The 20,764-nt window shown below is 43.1% G+C and overlaps 1 protein-coding gene across 1 annotated transcript in view; it reads right to left on the bottom strand.

Annotated features, from left to right (window-relative positions):
• The window catches only part of LOC128688798 (nephrin-like), a 625,489-nt gene that overhangs the window by 169,206 nt on the left and 435,519 nt on the right, over positions 1–20,764 (bottom strand). Inside the window, exon 11 of the mRNA XM_070085659.1 lies at positions 11,112–11,250. Coding sequence (XP_069941760.1) covers positions 11,112–11,250 — 139 coding nt within the window. The remainder of the gene's footprint in view (positions 1–11,111; positions 11,251–20,764) is intronic.

Below are 20,764 nucleotides of genomic sequence, written 5' to 3'. Positions count from 1 at the left end.
CAGGATTACTGAGGTCACAATGGGTCTTTGTCAGACGACTCCACTGTGCATTGTTACATCACTAGAAAGAAGTATTAGTCATTATAAAGATTCAACCTAGTCTTTATAATCTTTTCTTCTCTTTTTTTTTGAGACTGCAATCCATACAGTATTGTGTACATCAACTATGGTATGGTGAGACCTTTACATGCTTGAGAAAGGAGAAGTCCACTCACAGGTGGAGGAACCCAGGCTCACTCATAGGTGGAGGAACCCAGGCTCATCCACAGGTGAAGGATCCCAGGTTCATCCACAGGTGAAGGATCCCAGGCTCATCAACAGGTGAAGGATCCCAGGCTCATCCACAGGTGAAGGATCCCAGGCTTACTCACAGGTGAAGGATCCCAGGCTCATCCACAGGTGAAGGATCCCAGGCTCACTCACAGGTGAAGGATTCCAGGCTCATCCACAGGTGAAGGATCCCAGGCTCATCCACAGGTGAAGGATCCCAGGCTCATCCACAGGTGAAGGATCCCAGGCTCACTCACAGGTGAAGGATTCCAGGCTTATCCACAGGTGAAGGATCCCAGGCTCATCCACAGGTGAAGGATCCCAGGCTCACTCACAGGTGGAGGAACCCAGGCTCACTCACAGGTGAAGGATTCCAGGCTCATCCACAGGTGAAGGATCCCAGGCTCACTCACAGGTGGAGGAACCCAGGCTCACTCACAGGTGGAGGAACCCAGGCTCACTCACAGGTGGAGGAACCCAGGCTCACTCACTGGTGAAGAAACCCAACCTCACTCACAGGTGAAGGAACCCAGGTTCACTCACAGGTGAAGGAACCCAAGCTCACTCACAGGTGAAGGATTCCAGGCTCATCCACAGGTGAAGGATCCCAGGCTACTCACAGGTGGAGGAACCCAGGCTCACTCACAGGTGGAGGAACCCAGGCTCACTCACTGGTGAAGAAACCCAAGCTCACTCACAGGTGAAGGAACCCAGGCTCACTCACAGGAGAAGGAACCCAAGCTCACTCACAGGTGAAGGAACCCAGGTTTACTCACAGGAGAAGGAACCAAAGCTCCCGCACAAGAGAAGGAACCCAGGTTCATACACTGGTGAAGGAACCCAGGCTCACTCACAGGTGGAGGAACCCAGGTTCACACACAAGTGTATGATGACGACTCACGTGCAGGTGTGAGTGTTCTGGCTCGTATACTTGAGTACGGTCAAGGCTCACACACAAATGTCTTCGTTCTAAGGTTCAGACACCAGTGTGGGAATCAGATTATTACACAGATATGTGGATCATAGTAACACCTAAGTGAGGGGGTCCAAGGTTACACACAGGTGTGGAGCCTAGGAAACCAAACAAGTGCTGACTTCCAGGGTCATATAACAGTGTGGGAATGCAGTGTCACACTCAGGTGTCCCGGGCACACAGACAGGTGACGTATCGGAGATCGTACACAGATAAGGGTCCTAGTCTCACCCACAGATGAATTGAACTCAGTCTCAGAGACATATGTGGAAGTATAAGATCACAGCAGGGTGTGAGGATAGAGCTCACAGTCAAGCGTAAAGCTGAGTCTCATACACGCTCGTGGACACATGGCTTACACAAAGATTTGGGAGATGAGTCTGACACACAGGTGTGTTGGCGCCTAGATTCACACATATATGCGGTAACCCAGGCTCAGAAACAGGTGTGGGGGTACAGGCTCACAAACAGGTGTGGGGGTGCAGGCTCACATACATAAGAACATAAGAAAGAAGGAACACTGCAACAGGCCTACTGACCTACGCGGAGCAGGTCCATGTCCCCCCCCCCTGGATAAGACCAATGATCCACCCCTGGGATTATCCCAATGACCCACCCAGTCTGGTCATCCCCACTCAAGGATGGAGCACTGTACCAGACCCAGCAGCAAAGCTAGTCAGGTCCAACTCACACCCACCCACACCCACTCATGTATTTATCTAACCTATTTTTAAAACTACACAACGTTTTAGCCTCAATAACTGTACTCGGGAGTTTGTTCCACTCATCCACAACTCTATTACCAAACCAGTGCTTTCCTATATCTTTCCTGAATCTGAATTTTTCCAACTTGAAATCATTGCTGCGAGTCCTGTCTTGGCTGGAAATTTTCAGCATACTATTTACATCCCCTTTATTTATTCCTGTTTTCCATTTATACACCTCGATCATATCCCCCCTAATTCTACGCCTTTCGAGAGAGTGCAGATTCAGGGCCCTCAGTCTATCCTCATAGGGAAGATTTCTGATAACATAAGAACATAAGAATGTAGGAACACTGCAGAAGGCCTACTGGCCCATACGAGGCAGGCCCTTATCAAAACGACATCTGGCAATATAAACACAAATGCAGTATAATGTGATCCTTTATTGACTACGTTTCGCCCACACAGTGGGCTTTTTCAAGTCACAAACAGAACTACCTGGGGTGGAAGGAACGCGAGTATTTATAGTCCAGCTGAGGTCAGGTGAAGAATGCTGCATCTGATGATGTACCGAGTGGGGTTATAGAGTCTAAAAACTTGGGTAGCTTGGAAAGGAGATTGGATAAGTTGTGAGCAGACCTTCTACAGTGTTCTTATGTGGGATAGCGATGAAGAAGTTTCTTGGCAAGTGGTTCAGCTATGTTATAGAAGCCACTATTCTGGTTGAAGTTGTCGGATATAGAAATGAGTGATGATTCCATGATTCTTCGGTATTGAGTGTTGTCTTCTGTGGCGATAAGTCTTGAGTTTCTGTAGTTTATCAAGTGGTTGTGTGAATTACGGTGTTGTACGCAGGCATTCCTTGTGTCGTCAGACCTGCTTGCGTATTGGTGTTCTGAAATACGTGTTTGGAGGTCCCTTGATGTTTCGCCCACGTATAACTTGTTGCAGTCATTACAAGGGATTATGTATACCCCTGCAGAGGATGGAGGCTTGTCCTGCCTACTACTGGTGATGTCCTTGATGGTCGTGGTTGTGGAGGTAGATACTTGGAATGATGTTTTGGCAAAGATGTTGGAAACATGTTTGGCAATGGAGTTGGTGGGAAGGACTATGTATCTCTTCTCGGCAGTGTCTTCTCTGGGTGTGTTGAAGATGTTTAATGCTCGCCGTCTGCAGTCTCTGATGAAGTGACGAGGATAGTGGAGTTTAGAAAATATTTGTTCAATTATAGTTCATTCTTCCTCAAGGAACTCGTTGCTGCAGATTCTGAGTGCACGCAGGAAGAAGCCTATAATTACACCACGTTTGGTTTTGGTATCGTGGAAGAAGTCGACAACACTCTTCCTTTCCTTGATGTCCTGCTCTGCAAAGCTGACCACGAACTTCGTTTTAAAGTCTATCGAAAACCCACCAACCAAAACGATCTTCTCCACTTCTACTCTCACCACGATACCAAAACCAAACGTGGTGTAATTATAGGCTTCTTCCTGCGTGCACTCAGAATCTGCAGCAACGAGTTCCTTGAGGAAGAATGCACTATAATTGAACAAATATTTTCTAAACTCCACTATCCTCGTCACTTCATCAGAGACTGCAGACGGCGAGCATTAAACATCTTCAACACACCCAGAGAAGACACTGCCGAGAAGAGATACATAGTCCTTCCCACCAACTCCATTGCCAAACATGTCTCCAACATCTTTGCCAAAACATCATTCCAAGTATCTACCTCCACAACCACGACCATCAAGGACATCACCAGTAGTAGGCAGGACAAGCCTCCATCCTCTGCAGGGGTATACATAATCCCTTGTAATGACTGCAACAAGTTATACGTGGGCGAAACATCAAGGGACCTCCAAACACGTATTTCAGAACACCAATACGCAAGCAGGTCTGACGACACAAGGAATGCCTGCGTACAACACCGTAATTCACACAACCACTTGATAAACTACAGAAACTCAAGACTTATCGCCACAGAAGACAACACTCAATACCGAAGAATCATGGAATCATTACTCATTTCTATATCCGACAACTTCAACCAGAATAGTGGCTTCTATAACATAGCTGAACCACTTGCCAAGAAACTTCTTCATCGCTATCCCACATAAGAACACTGTAGAAGGTCTGCTCACAACTTATCCAATCTCCTTTCTAAGCTACCCAAGTTTTTAGACTCTATAACCCCACTCGGTACATCATCAGATGCAGCATTCTTCACCTGACCTCAGCTGGACTATAAATACTCGCGTTCCTTCCACCCCAGGTAGTTCTGTTTGTGACTTGAAAAAGCCCACTGTGTGGGCGAAACGTAGTCAATAAAGGATCACATTATACTGCATTTGTGTTTATATTGCCATTGTGTCGGTATTTTATACCATTTATTTCCAAAACGACATCTACCCAAAGCTACTCAAGAAACAACTCCCGCACCCCCCAACACCAATCAAACCCAGCCCCTCCCACTCATATATTTGTCCAGTCTCTTCTTAAAGCTACCCAAGGTCCTAGCCTCTATCACCCCACTGGGAAGACTGTTCCACGCATCTACAACTCTGTGAACATCAAAATGGTATACAATACCGACAGGTTGTTAGGTAAGACACATATGCAACAGTTAGACAACTTTATTCCGAAACGTTTCGCCTACACAGTAGGCTTCTTCAGTCGAATACAGAAAGTAGGCAGGAACAGTAGAGATGTGAAGACGATGTAATCAGTCCATCACCCTTAAAGTCGTAGAATTTGAGGTTGTCAGTCCCTCGGCCTGGAGAAGTTCAGTCCCATAGTCAGGAACTATCTGATAGTTCCTGACTATGGAACTGAACTTCTCCAGGCCGAGGGACTGACAACCTCAAATTCTACGACTTTAAGGGTGATGGACTGATTACATCGTCTTCACATCTCTACTGTTCCTGCCTACTTTCTGTATTCGACTGAAGAAGCCTACTGTGTAGGCGAAACGTTTCGGAATAAAGTTGTCTAACTGTTGCATATGTGTCTTACCTAACAACACATCTACAACTCTGTTAGAAAACCAGTACTTACCTATGTCCTTTCTAAATCTAAATTTATCCAACTTAAATCCATTATTCCTGGTTCTTACCTGGTTCGACACCCTCAGTACTTTATTAATGTCTCCCTTGTTTATGCCCGTCATCCACTTATACACTTCAATGATATCTCCCCTCATTCTACGCCTCTCCAGAGAGTGGAGATTTAATGCTTTAAGTCTATCTTCATACGGGAGGTTCCTTACACAGTAAATCATTTTAGTCATTCTTCTCTGTATGTTCTCTAATGAGTCTATGTCCATCCTGTAGTAAGGGGACCAAAACTGAGCAGCATAATCTAAATGAGGCCTCACTAGTGATGCATAGAGCTGTAAAATAACTTTTGGACTTCTGTTACTTATACTTCTTGAGATAAATCCAAGTAATCTGTTGGCCTTGTTGCGCACACTGAGGCACTGCTGTCTTGGCTTTAGATTTCTGCTTACCATGACTCCCAAGTCTTTTTCACATTCTGTATGACCAAGCTCTACTTCACCTAGATTATAGCTTCGAGGGTTATTTTCATTACCAAGGGCAAGTACCTTACACTTATCCACATTAAACTTCATCTGCCATTTCTCAGACCAAGACATTAATTTGTTCAAATCGTCCTGGAGTTCATTGATATCCTCCTCAGAGTGAATTATACGGCCTATCTTTGTATCATCAGCTAACTTACTCATGTCACTAGTAATCCCTTCATCAAGGTCATTAATGTAAATTATGAACAAGAGAGGGCCTAAAACTGATCCTTGTGGAACGCCACTAGTGACTAATCCCCATTCAGATTTCACTCCATTAATGGTAACTCTCTGCTTTCTATTGGTAAGCCATGCCTCAATCCATGCTAGAACTTTACCTCCTATACCATGAGCTGCCACTTTTCTTATCATGTACTTATCCAACCTAAATTTAAAGCTACCCAAAGTCCTAGCCTCAATAACCCAACTAGGTAGACTGTTCCACTCATCAACTACCCTATTTCCAAACCAATACTTTCCTATGTCCTTTCTAAATCTAAACTTATCTAATTTAAATCCATTACTGCGGGTTCTCTCTTGGAGAGATATCCTCAAGACCTTGTTAATATCCCCTTTATTAATACCTATCTTCCACTTATATGTTTCGCCTACACAGTAGGCTTCTTCAGTCGAGTACAGCAAAGTTGATAGAAGCAGAAGAGACTTGAAGACGATGTAATCAGTCCATCACCCTTAAAGTTTTGAGGGACTGACCACCTCAAAACTTTAAGGGTGATGGACTGATTACATCGTCTTCAAGTCTCTTCTGCTTCTATCAACTTCCACTTATACACTTCGATCAGGTCTCCCATCATTCTTCGTCTAACAAGTGAATGTAACTTAAGAGTCTTCAATCTTTCTTCATAAGGAAGATTTCTAATGCTATGTATTAATTTAGTCATCCTACGCTGAATGTTTTCTAACGAATTTATGTCCATCCTGTAATATGGAGACCAGAATTGAGCTACATAATCTAGGTGAGGCCTTACTAATGATGTATAAAGCTGCAGTATGACCTCTGGACTTCTGTTGCTTACACTTCTTGATATAAATCCCAGTAATCTATTTGCCTTATTACGTACGCTTAGGCATTGCTGTCTTGGTTTAAGGTTGCTGCTTACCATAACCCCCAAGTCCTTTTTGCAATCTGTATGGCTAAGTTCTACATCATTTAACTTATAAGTGCTAGGGTTATGGACACTCCCGAGCTTCAGAACCTTGCATTTATCTACACTGAGCTGCATTTGCCACTTTTCTGAACAAGAATAGAGTTTGTTTAAATCTTCCTGAAGTTCCATAACATCTACGTTTGAATCAATTATCCTACCTATCTTTGTGTCATCGGCGAATTTGCTCATATCACTAGTAATTCCCTCATCAAGATCATTGATATATATTATAAACAACAACGGGCCCTAGACTGATTCCTGTGGAACGCCACTTGTTACAGATCCCCACTCGGATTTAACCCCATTTATGGACACTCTCTGCTTCCTGTCTGTAAGCCATGACTCGATCCACGAGAGCACTTTTCCCCCAATGCCATGAGCTGCCACTTTCTTTAACAGTCTATGGTGCGGAACTCTGTCAAAAGCCTTACTAAAATCTAAGTAAATAATGTCAAATTCTTTATCGTGGTCAACAGCCTCAAAAGCTTTACTGAAGAAAGTTAATAAATTAGTTAGACAAGACCGGCCTCTTGTGAATCCATGCTGAGTATCATTAATCAAGTTATGCTTATCGAGATGGCTTCTTATAATCTCAGCTATAATTGACTCTAGTAATTTGCCTACAACTGAGGACAGGCTTATTGGGCGGTAATTTGACGGTAACGACTTGTCCCCTGTTTTAAAAATAGGAATTGCATTAGCCATTTTGCATTCCTTAAGAACCCTTGAAAAAACCTCATCAGGACCCGGTGACTTATTTTGCTTCAGTCTGTCTATCTGCTTCACAACCATTTCACTAGTGACTGTGATGTTACATAATTTATCTTCTTCTGGCCCACTATAAAAATTAATTACTGGAATATTGTTAGTGTCTTCCTGTGTAAAAACCGAGAGAAAATAATTATTTAAAATCGAGCACATTTCATTCTCTTTGTCAGTAAGATGCCCATAGCTATTTTTAAGGGGACCTATCTTATCTCTAACTTTTGTTCTATAGACCTGGAAAAAACTTTTTGGGTTAATTTTAGAATCCCTAGAAACTTTAATTTCATAGTCCCTTTTAGCTTTTCTTATCCCATTTTTAATGTCCCTCTTAATGTCAATATACTGATTCATAAGATGACCCTCGCCTCTTTTGATACGCCTATAAATTCCTTTCTTATGCCCTAGTAGATATTTCAGCCTATTATTCATCCATTTTGGGTCATTTCTATTTGATCTAATTTCTTTATACGGGATAAACGTTCTTTGAGCAGCATGTATAGTGTTCAGAAAACTGTCATATTGATAGCTCTCTTCGTTACCCCATTCAACAGATGATAAGTGTTCTCTAAGCCCATCGTAATCTGCTAAGCGAAAATCTGGGACTGTTACTGAGTTATCGCTACCATCGTACTTCCATTCAATGCTAAATGTAATTGATTTGTGGTCGCTAGCACCCAGTTCCTCTGAAATTTCTAAATTATTAACAAGGGATTCATTGTTTGCCAGAACTAAGTCAAGCAGGTTATTTCCCCTTGTTTATTATCATCCTGTTCTACGTAATCTATTATTTCAGGAATATCGCTAGTATTTTCCTGGGTGAAAACTGAGAGGAAGTAGGTATTTAGTATTTCACACATATCCTTATCACTGTGAGTGATCTGACCAGAGTTACTCTTAAGTGGGCCAGTCTTGTCCCTAATCTTACTTCTGTATACCTGAAAGAACCCTTTTGGGTTAGTCTTTGAATCCCTTGCGACCTTATCCTCATAATCCCTTTTTGCTTTTCTTATTCCATTTTTTATTTCTCTCTTTAATTGAATATATTGATTTCTTAGCTGCCCATCCCCTCTTTTGATACGCCTTAGCACACACACTGTTATGAGACCGAGGCTCTCATACAAGCCTGGTCCTATTTATATATATTTATTTACGAATATATCAATAAAGGTTACATGAAATTTTGCTAACTTTCTTACATGAAACTTGGTTTCTAAATGTCTTAAATATTAATATTACTATAATTTATAAATATGAAGCCTGAAAATCAAATATAATGTAAGGGAACATACCCGCACCTGTTCCAGGAGTGAACAGTCTTACATGAAGCAATGTGGCCCAGCCTTACACATAGGTGTGGGGGCTCAGGCTTACATATAGATGGGGGAAGCCCAGGCTTACATATAGGTGTGGTACCCAGGCTAACATATATGGGTGGTGCCTAGGGATTTATAAATATGTGTGACCTAATCTTACACACCGACGATTTGCTAAGGTGTACACAATGGTGTGGTAAAAAAGGATTGCTCACGTATATTGGGCGAAGGCCTACACAGGTGTGTGGCTCAAGGCCTATACAGGTGTGTGTCTCAAGACCTACACAGGTGTGGGACTCAAGGCCTACACAGGTGTGGGGCTCAAGACTTACACAGGTGTGGGGCTCAAGACCTACACAGGTGTGGGGCTCAAGGCCTACACAGGTGTGGGGCTCAAGGCCTACACAGGTGTGGTGGCAAAGGCCTACATAGGTGTGGGGCTCAAGGCCTACACAGGTGTGGGGTTCAAGGACTACACAGGTGTGGGGCTCAAGGAATGCACAGGTGTGGGGCTCAAGACCTACACAGGTGTGGGGCTCAAGGCCTACACAGGTGTGGGGCTCAAGGCCTACACAGGTGTGGTGGCAAAGGCCTACATAGGTGTGGGGCTCAAGGCCTACACAGGTGTGGGGTTCAAGGACTACACAGGTGTGGGGCTCAAGGAATGCACAGGTGTGGGGCTCAAGGACTATACAGCTGTTTGAATCCCTCATGCACACGGGAGCAGCACCAAAGCTTTCACACAGAGGTGTGTTTCAGGATTTCACACTTCTGTGGAGCAAGTGTTGCAGAGACTCAGGTTCCCACACATGTCTGTGACCAGGGCTCTTACATCTGTTTAGGCCTCATCTGGGTACACATATTTTTTAAATAAAATCGAGGTGGTGTGAAATGGCCAGCTTTGCTCTACCATCATCAACAAGCTGTTATTAGCAAATGGAGCCTCAGCTATATCGCCCCAGACACAGTGCGCTCATTATTGAGACCCTCCCCTCAACCCGGAGTGAATATACCCCCATCAACACCCACATCTATTCAACCCTCCCAACAGGGAAGAAACGACACCTGCACTTGCACCAGTCACTGCACAATCCGTCGCCTTGGTCGACGACCACATCGACCAGTTCGGTTCCATTGCCGCTCTGAGTGATGCATCTAATGGACATCCAGCTCAACTCACCCTTGTACCCTTCCACGAAGAGAACCCATTGTCTCCCATCACTGAGGTGGATGGAAATGAGGACCCAGTACACTTAAGGAACGAGGGAAGTGATGTATTTATTGATTCAGATGATGATGAATCTGTTTCGTCAGCTAGTGCACCGAATACCAACAGCATTGATGATGAGAAACATTTCCTTTCTCAGAGAACTACAGCCCTCCCCCTTTCCCTAATGAACTGAGTACAGAAACCACGCACACACCAGGTGGCTATAACATTAGACCGCAATACTCTACACTCTGCACAAACCTAAAACACTCTAAATAATGGGAAGTGATATCCCGAAGAAAAAGACGACTGGGTAACACCTGAACCATTCCATGGTATGTCCTTCAAGGATAATAATACCCCAGGTTATTGAGACTTTACCTGAAACAATCAATGGCTGACAACTAACCTTGTATCATATGGAAACATTCTACTCAGGACATGACCTCAGAAACGGCCAACCAACAACTGCAGGAAAGCAGACACACCCCATCGAGCGCCTTGCAACCACCGTCTTCAACAAGCGCTCTAGAACCTTCCTCTTGTGCAAAAAATGGCAATTGCAAATAGTATACCCCCCTGCCAACTCTGCATCATGCAGTTATACATTTGTTATAACTGTATGCAACTGATGGGTAGAGTGTTATACCCCATTCAAAGAAATTGATTTCATTAATAACACTAAAACACACACACACACACACACACACACACACACACACACACACACACACACACTTGTATTAAAATGCACCAAAGTGGTCAGGCCACTGAACTTTATTACCCCATCTCCCCTTCCCCCACCCACCATTTTCCTATATTTCCATCCTTACCCATCCTTCTTCCTTCCCCATCTTACCAAAGCTCTGGCAATTAAAGCTCAAAGCTGTAAAATGGATAAAGGATTAGTTTTACTCTAGTTTTGTTAGCTGCATATTTAAAGCCAGAATTATACATATGTATATGTATCTACGTAAGAAGAGGGATTTACGACCGAGCGAGGCCAACGTTTTCTCAAATGTGAAAGTGCGGGACACGCTTTTATATATTCTGGGGCAAAGATATACACATAAGTATGCAGCCAAGGTAGTCATATGACTTTAGGGTACACAGCATCCACTTACCTAAGCGTTTCTCAGCCACATCCTTAATTGTGTAGGCCTGCAAGGACACCATCTCTCCTCGTCCCTTCTCATTGGTAGAGTAAACCACTGCCATGAAAGACAGACCCGACGTCAGCCCTGGCACAGCGAATGTCGGCACCTGAAACACACCCAACATTGTGAACACGTACACACGAACCCTACTTGCACAAGCGAGACTGGTGCATACACACTCATACCTGCCTAAGCTCATGGGACTTAGTGTGGGCTGTTACCAAGCACCATGGCTTGTTGTAGTGTTTTAGAATCTCAGGTTCAAGTGTTGAAGATGGAGATTCTACTTCTTCAGGAGGAAAATAGGAGGCTGAAGCTTCGCATAGATGAGTTTGGGAGCGAGTGTCAGAAGGATTTAGCTGGTAAGGAGGAAATGGTCAACAGGAGTGATAGTGGCAGCCGCTTTAAGTGGCAAGTGGTTCACAGTTCAGCAAGAAGGAAGATGAGGAGAGTTAATAGAGAAGATGTGAAGGTAGGAAATCGATTCTCAGTTCTCCAAGACGAGTGTACTTCAGTGGTTAGTGAGGTTGAAGGTACCACTGATTCCCATGCTATTCAAGGTAAGAATATTTTAATAGTAGGCGATTCTCAGGTAAGATATATGGACTGTGCATTTTGTAACAGAGACAGAAAGGCCAAACAGAGAGTGTGCCTTCCTGGAGATGGTGTTGGTGACATAGCAATCAGGTTGGATAATATTATGGCAGGTAATGGGAACAAGCCCATTATCTGTCTTAGTGCTGGGGGTAATGGCATTGGGAAGGGCAGGAGAGAGGAGCTGCTGGATAAGTGCAGGTCAGCCAGAGAAGTAGTTAGGTCTAAGAGAGGGATCCCAGTCATATGTAGCATCTTGCCTAGAAAGGGAGTGGGCAATGAATGGATGTCTAGGGCAACTGGTATAAATTGCTGGCTAGACAGGTACTGCAAGGAACTTGCAATTCCATTCATTGATAACTTGGACCTATTCTTTGGCAAACATGATATGTATGCAAGGGATGGGGTTCATCTCTCTGGGGATGGAGTGGTTGCATTAGCCAATTCAATTGAGAGGGTAATTGATGACTTGTCTAGGAATTTAAACTGATAGATTATAGAGGTATGGGTGTTTATGGGAAACAATCAGGCTGCAGCATTAGGGTTAAAAACAGCAGTTATTACCGGGATACCTCAGGGATATGTTTAAAAGACAATATTCAAAATAAAGTTGCTAGTAATGGCAAATCAATTGATCAACAAACAAAGAGAGATATTAGAGGGCAACGAGTGACTAGCTCCCTTAAGGTTTACTATACAAATAGTAGGAGTCTAAGAAATAAGATAGAGCTAAGATTACTTGCAACTGTAGGTAATATAGATATTATTGGTATAACAGAGATCTGGTTCAACCTGAAAGATAGAGAAATACCTTCTAAATGCAACATACAGGGTTATAAACTATTCCACACTGATAGGGTCAAAAGGAAGGGTGGTGGAGTGGCGATGTGTGTCAGAGAAAATTTACATTTCTGTCTTAGACATGATGTAATATTAGAAACATCGAACACAGAATTTGTTGGGCTACAATTTCTCGAGGGACGTGACAAATTAATTTTGGGTGTGATTTATAGGTCCCCAAACCTTGATAGGGAGTGCAGTAAGCTGTTGTGTGACGAAATTCATAAGGCATCTAGATATGAAAATGTTGTGATAATGGGAGATTTTAACTTTAGACAATATGATTAGAACAATATGACAGGAAATCTTGAGTCTAGTGACTTTCTTGATACGGTCCAGGATTGCTTTTTAGAACAGGTTGTGACAGAACCAACTAGAGGAAACAATCTGCTTGACTTGGTTCCTGCAAACAAAGATTCACTAATTAATAATCTTGAGGTTAATGATGAGCTTGGGGAAAGTGATAACAAATCATTTTGTTTCAATATATCATGGAATTACCGATATAACTGCAATCAAATCTCTGTCTCAGATTTTCGCTTGACCGATTTCATGGGACTGAAAAATTACCTGGGTGGGCTAAATTGGGATGTCCTGGCTATGGGTCAGGTAGGTGATCTTGGTTGCCAATATGACGTTTTTCAGAGCATAGTTTTAGCTGCCAAGACAGCTTTTGATCCGAGTAGGGAAATTAGATCTAACAAAAATGATCCCAAATGGATGAACAATAGATTAAAACATCTCATTGGTCAAAAGAGAGGCATATATAGGCTAATCAAAAGAGAGGATGGACAGTTAAGAAATCAATATATTCAATTAAAGAGAGAAATAAAGAAAGAATAAGAAAAGCAAAAAGGGATTATGAGGCTAAGGTCGCAAGGAATTCAAAGACTAACCCAAAAGGGTTCTTTCAGGTATACAGAAGTAAGATTAGGGACAAGATTGGCCCACTTAAGAGTAAATCTGGTCAGATCACTCACAGTGATAAGGATATGTGTGAAATTCTCAATATCTACTTCCTCTCAGTTTTCACCCAGGAAAATACTAGCAATATTCCTGAAATAATAGATTATGTAGAACAGGACAATAAACTATGTACAATTGCGATAACTAGTGACATGGTCCTCAGACAAATAGAGAAACTAAAACCTAACAAATCCCCAGGCCCTGATGATCTGTGTGCAAGGGTGTTAAAGGAATGTAAAGAGGAACTTAGCATACCTTTGGCTAATCTTTTTAACATATCACTACAAACTGGCATAGTGCCTGATAAGTGAAAAATGGCAAATGTAATACCTATTTACAAGGCAGGTGACAGGTCCTTGGCTTCGAACTATAGACCAATAAGCCTTACCATAGTGGGAAAATTTATGGAATCAATAATTGCCGAAGCAATTCGTAGCCATCTTTATAGGCACAGATTGATTAATGAATCTCAACACGGTTTTACAAAGGGGAATTCCTGTCTTAAGAATTTACAAACTTTTTTCACTAAGGTGTTTGAGGAGGTAGATCATGGCAATGAATATGATATTGTGTATATGGGCTTCAGTAAGGCTTTCGATAGTGTTCCACATCAGACTTTATTGAGGAAACTTAAGGCACACTGAATAGGAGGAAAAAAATTTTCCTGGGTAGAGGCATGGCTGACAAATAGGCAGCAGAGAGTATGCATAAATGGGGAGAAATCAGAATGGGGGCACGTCACAAGCGGCGTTCCTCAGGGTTCAGTGTTGAGCCCGTTGTTGTTCATAATTTACATAAACGACATAGATGAGGGAATAAATAGCGACATAAGCAATGGTCGGAGAAGTGGCAGATGCAGTTTAATATTAACAAATGCAAAGTTCTAAATGTTATACAGTTAAATAACCACGCCACACATAAACTAAATAATGTAGATATTAATACTGCTGATTGCGAAAAGGATTTAGGAGTTCTGGTTAGCAGTAATCTAAAACCAAGACATCAGTGCATTAGTGTTCGCAATAAAGCTAACAGAATTCTTGGCTTCATATCTAGAAGTATAAATAATAGAAGTCCTCAGGTTGTTCTTCAACTCTATATATCCTTGGTTAGGCCTCATTTAGACTATGCTCTTCAGTTCTGGTCACCGTATTACAGAATGGACATAAATGTTCTGGAAAACGTACAGAGGAGGATGACAAAGTTGATCCCATGTATCAGAAATCTTCCATATGAGGATAGACTGAGGACCCTGAATCTGCACTCTCTCGAAAGGCGTAGAATTAGGGGGGATATGATCGAGGTGTATAAATGGAAAACAGGAATAAATAAAGGGGATGTAAATAACATGCCGAAAATTTCCAGCCAAGACAGGACTCGCAGCAATGGTTTCAAGTTGGAAAAATTCAGATTCAGGAAGGATATAGGAAAGCACTGGTTTGGTAATAGAGTCGTGGATGAGTGGAACAAACTCCCGAGTACAGTTATTGAGGCTAAAACGTTGTGTAGTTTTAAAAATAGGTTGGATAAATACATGAGTGGGTGTGGGTGGGTGTGAGTTGGACCTGACTAGCTTGTGCTGCTGGGTCTGGTGCCGTGCTCCATCCTTGAGTGGAGGTGACCAGACTGGGTGGATCATTGGGATAATCCGGGGGGGTGGGTCATTGGGCTAATCCGGGGAGGGGACATGGACCTGCTCCGCATGGGTCAGTGGGCCTGTTGCAGTGTTCCTTCTTTCTTATGTTCTTATGTTCTTAAAACCGTAAACGTTCGCAGCAAGACTAGTCGCAGAGCTAAGGGTTATGTCTTAGGAGAGGTTAAGGGAACTCAACCTGATGACATTAGGGGATAGGAAGGAGTGACGTATATAGTTTGTGGTGGTTAGGTAAGACACATAGGCAACAGTTAGGTATCTTTATTTCGAAACGTTTCGCCTACACAGTAGGCTTCTTCAGTCTCACCTCCTGGCGCTATATAAGGCTCCATCCTGTCACTTCAACTCCATATTGTTTCAGACTATGGAACAATGCTCTTCTCCAGACTGAGGGACTGACCACCTCAAAACTTTAAGGGTGATGGACTGATTACATCGTCTTCAAGTCTCTTCTGCTTCTATCAACTTTTCTGTACTCGACTGAAGAAGCCTACTGTGTAGGCGAAACGTTTCGAAATAAAGATACCTAACTGTTGCCTATGTGTCTTACCTAACAACCTGTCGGTATTTTATACCATTTTAATGTTCATAGTTTGTGGCAAACCTGTAGTGAGCAGCGGTCGCTATATACACAACGAAAATCATTATTCTTCCAGTAATCTCCATATACTGAAGCCATCGGCGCCCAAACATGTGAGTTATACTTTCTTTATAAAACTGAACACATATCACTCTGTTTTTTTTCCAGTAGTCCTTTTCATGAGCTAGTCCAAAATCACCCAGTGAGCCTAATCCAGATCTGCCAGATTCATCCAACGACCGGATTCAAACGGATTCGTTGATAACAATGTATCCTCTGACTGGTTTCACTAACTGACGGGGCTCTACACTCCCTATCAAACACTCAAACATTAACTACAACAAATAGTTACAATACAGATAGACAGATCTACTGTTAAGGTGCTTATTAGGAGAAAGATATACAGTGATCCACTAGCTGGATTCTACCGGATTCGCTGGATTCAGGCAGATTCAAATGGTTTGTTGGAAATAAATCCGGATTCGGGCAGATTCAAACGGTTTCATTGGAAATAAAGCCAAATCGGAAGAACTGTTATAAAAAATTAAATACTTCGGGGAAATATAGACTAGCTAGCTAGGAGAGTTGTATAGTATTGAAAGACGACCACCACCATGAAGATCTGTGTAGTCTGCAGAAAGGGTAAAGGAAGAAGACAGGCCTGGATTGCTTGCCATCTGTGTGGTCGGTGGTCCCATAGGGATTTTAAACCAGTGACCACACTTGACATAAACTCAGAGGGATGTTTTTGGATCTGCCCAAATGAGATACACCTGTTTGAAGAAATGACATCTATATTAAAAGACAAGAACACCAATAAAACATCCTTCTTGAAAGACATGTCAGCATGGTATGACAGCTGGGAAAAAAAGATGAGTGGTAGGGACAGGGCCGTCTTGGACAGTGCTGAGGGTGCTAATGCTGTCCTGGAGGACAGAGCTGAGGGTGCTCCAGAGGGTCCTAGTGATGTCTTAGAAGATAGCACTCGTGAGGGTACTAGTGTTGTCCTGGAGGACAAGGGGGGGGGGGTTGGCCTGTATGTCACAAAGTCGCTCATTTGCACAGAACTGCTAAACACCTCAAATGATGTAGTTGAAGTTTTGGCGGTAAAGATCGAAAACCAAAACCTTGTCATTGTGATAGTATACAAGCCTAAACATGCAACTTCTCAGCAATTCCAGGAGCAGCTTGAGAAAATTTTCCACTCTCTGGAAAATCTCCCAACTCATGCCCCAAACATCTTACTATTACGAGATTTCAACCTGAGACACCTAAAATGGAGGAGTATAGCAAACAATGTTTTAGCAGAGATCACCCCGGGAGGCAGCTCAGATGAAAATTCACATACACACTACCTATTAAATCTCTGCAACAAATTCACCTTAAACCAGCAAATAGTAGAGCCTACAAGACTAGAAAACACACTGGACCTTATCTTCACTAACAATGACGATCTGATATGTAATATAACTGTAACAAAGACAATTCACTCAGATCACAACATAATAGAGGTACAGACATGTATGCAGAGGGCTCCGGACCAGCAAAATGTGAGCAGTCATGAAGATCTCTTCACGAAATTCAATTTCAATAACAAAAACATACAATGGGATCAAGTAAACCATGTCCTAAATGAAACAAGCTGCGAAGACATCCTAAACAACACGGATCCGAACATTTGCCTTGAAAAAAATAATTTTGTGGTTCTTGAGATCTGCTCAAGACACATTCCATTAAGAAAAAGAAAGAGAAGATGTAAAGTAGAAAGAGAGACGTCCCCTATACAGACGAAGGCGAAGAGTCACAGATCTGCTGGTTGGGGTCAATATATCTGAAATACGAAGGGAGGCACTAGTCAATGAAATTGCAAATATCGGACTTAAGCTGAAGGAATCTTGCAGGAGACAAGAATCACAGGAAGAACTAAAAGCCATAAAGGAAACTACAAAAAAAAATACTTCTTCTCTTATGCCAAATCTAAAGGAAAAACATCCAGTATTGGTCCCCTGTTAAGGCAGGATGGGACATACACAGATGACAGCCAAGAAATGAGTGAGATACTAAAGTCCCAATATGACTCAGTGTTTAGCAAGCCACTGACCACTCTAAGGGTCGACAATCCAAATGAATTCTTTATGAACGAAACCCAAAATTTGGTCATCCCAAAACTCTCGGATATTATTCTAACTCAACAAGACTTTGAAGAGGCAATTAATGACATGCCCATGCATTCTGCCCCAGGCCTAGACTCGTGGAACTCCGTGTTCATCAAGAATTGCAAGAAGCCCCTATCGCATGCCTTCAGCATTTTATGGAGAGGAAGCATGGACACAGGGGTCATCCCACACACACTAAAAACAACACACATAGCCCCACTTCACAAAGGTGGCAGTAAAGCAATTGCAAAGAACTACAGACCGATAGCACTAACATCCCATATCATAAAAATCTTTGAGAGGGTTCTAAGAAGCAAGATAGCCAACCACCTAGATACCCATCAGTTACACAACCCAGGGCAACATGGGTTTAGAACAGGTCGATCCTGCCTGTCCCAGGTACTGGACCACTATGACAAGGCTCTGGATGCTATAGAGGATAAACAAAATACAGATGTAGTATACACAGACTTTGTAAAAGCTTTCGACAAGTGTGACCATGGTGTAATAGCACAGAAAATGCGGGATAAAGGAATAACGGGAAAAGTTGGTAGATGATCTACAATTTCCTGACAAATAGAACACAAAGAGTAATAGTAAACAGAGTAAAGTCGCAGGCAGCTACGGTGAAATAGCTCTGTTCCACAAGGCACAGTACTCGCTTCCATTCTATTCCTCATCCTCATTTCTGACACAGACAGAGATGTAAGCCATAGCTCCGTGTCTTTCTTTGCGGATGACACCTGGATCACCTTGGCAGTGACATCCATCGAAGACACCGCAAGACTCCAAGCGGACATCAACCAAATCTTCGAATGGGCCACTCAAAACAATATGAAGTTCAACGAGAAATTTCAACTACTCAGATATGGAAAACTTGAAGAAATTAAAAATGTGTCAGAGTATACCAAAAATTCTAACCATACAATAGAGTGGAAAAGTAATGTGAAGGACCTGGGAGTGATAATGTCAGAGGACCTCATCTTCAAAGACCACAACAATGTATCTACCTCATCCGCTAGGAAAATGATAGGATGAATAATGAGAACCTTCAAAATTAGGGACACCAAGCCCAAGATGATTCTCTCCAAATCGCGTGTGCTCTCCAGGCTGGAATACTGCTCTACACTAACGGCTCCTTCAAGGCTGGCGACATTGCAGACCTGGAGAGTGTAGAAATAACTTTCACGGCACACATAAGTGCGATAAGGCACCTAAACTACTGGGAACGGTTGAAGGTCCTTGATCTATATTCCCTCGAACTCAGGCGAGAGAGATACATGATAATATAAGGTCCTGGAGGGATTGGTACCAAACCTGCACACTCAAATCACTCCCTATGAAAGCAAAAGACTCGGCAGAGATGCGACATTCCCCCGATGAAAAGCAGGGACGCCACGAGTACACTGAGAGACAACACAATAAGTGTCCGGGGCCCAAGGCTGTTCAATTGCCTCCCAGCATACTTAAGGAGGATTACCCTGGCTGTCTTCAAGAAGGCACTGGACAGGCTCCTAAAGTCAGTACTTGACCAACTGGGCTGTGGTTCGTACGTCAGCTTGCGTGCGGCCAGCAGTAACAGCCTGGTTGATCAGACCCTGATCCACCATGAGGCCTGATCTCAGACCGGGCCGCGGGGGCGTTGACCCCCGAAACCCTCTCCAGGTCTCCTGGTATGTATAAAATGCTGAGAGGAACTGACAAGGTGCGAATGGTATAATGTTTCAGTTAAGGGACACAGGAACAAGAGGACACAACTGGAAATTAATGTTAGGCAGTATTTCTTTAGCCCTAGAGTTGTCAGGAAGTGAAACAATGTTGAGAGTGAAGTAATGGAGGCAGATTCCATACATAGCTTTAAGAAGAGGCATGATAAGGCTCATGGAGCGGAGAGAGAGAATGACCTAGTAGCAACTATCGAAGAGGCCGAGCAAGGAGTTGCGAATCGACCCCTGCAACCATATATAAGTGAGTACAAATAGGCGAGTGTATACACGCACACACACACACACACACACACACACACACACACACACACACACACACACACACACACACACACACACACACACACACACACACACACGCACACACACACACACACTAACAACAATCTTCAGCACATCTATTGAAACAGGGCGACTACCTGAGGTATGGAAGACAGCAGATGTAGACAGACACGCAACATTAAACTACAGAACAGTGTCACTGGCAAGTACCGTATGTAAGGTCATAGAGAAGATAATCAGAAGAGTGGTGGACCACCTAGAGAGGAATGAACTTATAAACGACAACCAGCACGGATTCTGAGAAGGGAAATCCTGTGTCATGAACCCGCTAGAGTTCTATAGCAAGGTGACAGCAGTAAGACAAGAGAGAGAGTGGTGGGTAGATTGAGTTTTCTTGAACTGTAAGAAGGTTTTAACACAGTTCCACTCAAGAGATTAATGCAAAAACTGAAAGACCAGGCAGGTATAACATGGAAGGCACTGCAATGTAGAGTAGCTGACAGGAAGGCAGCAGCGAGTCATGGTACGTGATATGGTGTCAGAGTGGGCGCCTGTGAAGAGTTGGGTTCCAAAGGGGTCAGTCCTAGGACCTGTGCTGTTTCTGTTATATGTGAATGGCATGACGGAAGGAATAGACTCAGAAGTGTCTCTAGTGTAGACGATGTGAAGTTAAAGAGGAGAATTCAGTCGGAGGAGGATAAGGCAGAATTACAGAGGGATCTGAACAGGCTGCAGGCCTAGTCCGGCAACTGGCTCCTGGAGTTCAACCCCGCTATGTGCAAAGTCATGAAGATCGGGGAACTGCAAGGAAGACCGCAGAC

The sequence above is a fragment of the Cherax quadricarinatus genome, chromosome 16 (assembly GCF_038502225.1).
Source record: "Cherax quadricarinatus isolate ZL_2023a chromosome 16, ASM3850222v1, whole genome shotgun sequence".
In the NCBI taxonomy this organism is placed as follows: Eukaryota; Metazoa; Arthropoda; class Malacostraca; order Decapoda; family Parastacidae; genus Cherax; species Cherax quadricarinatus.
This window is presented reverse-complemented; position numbering and strand designations above follow the sequence as displayed.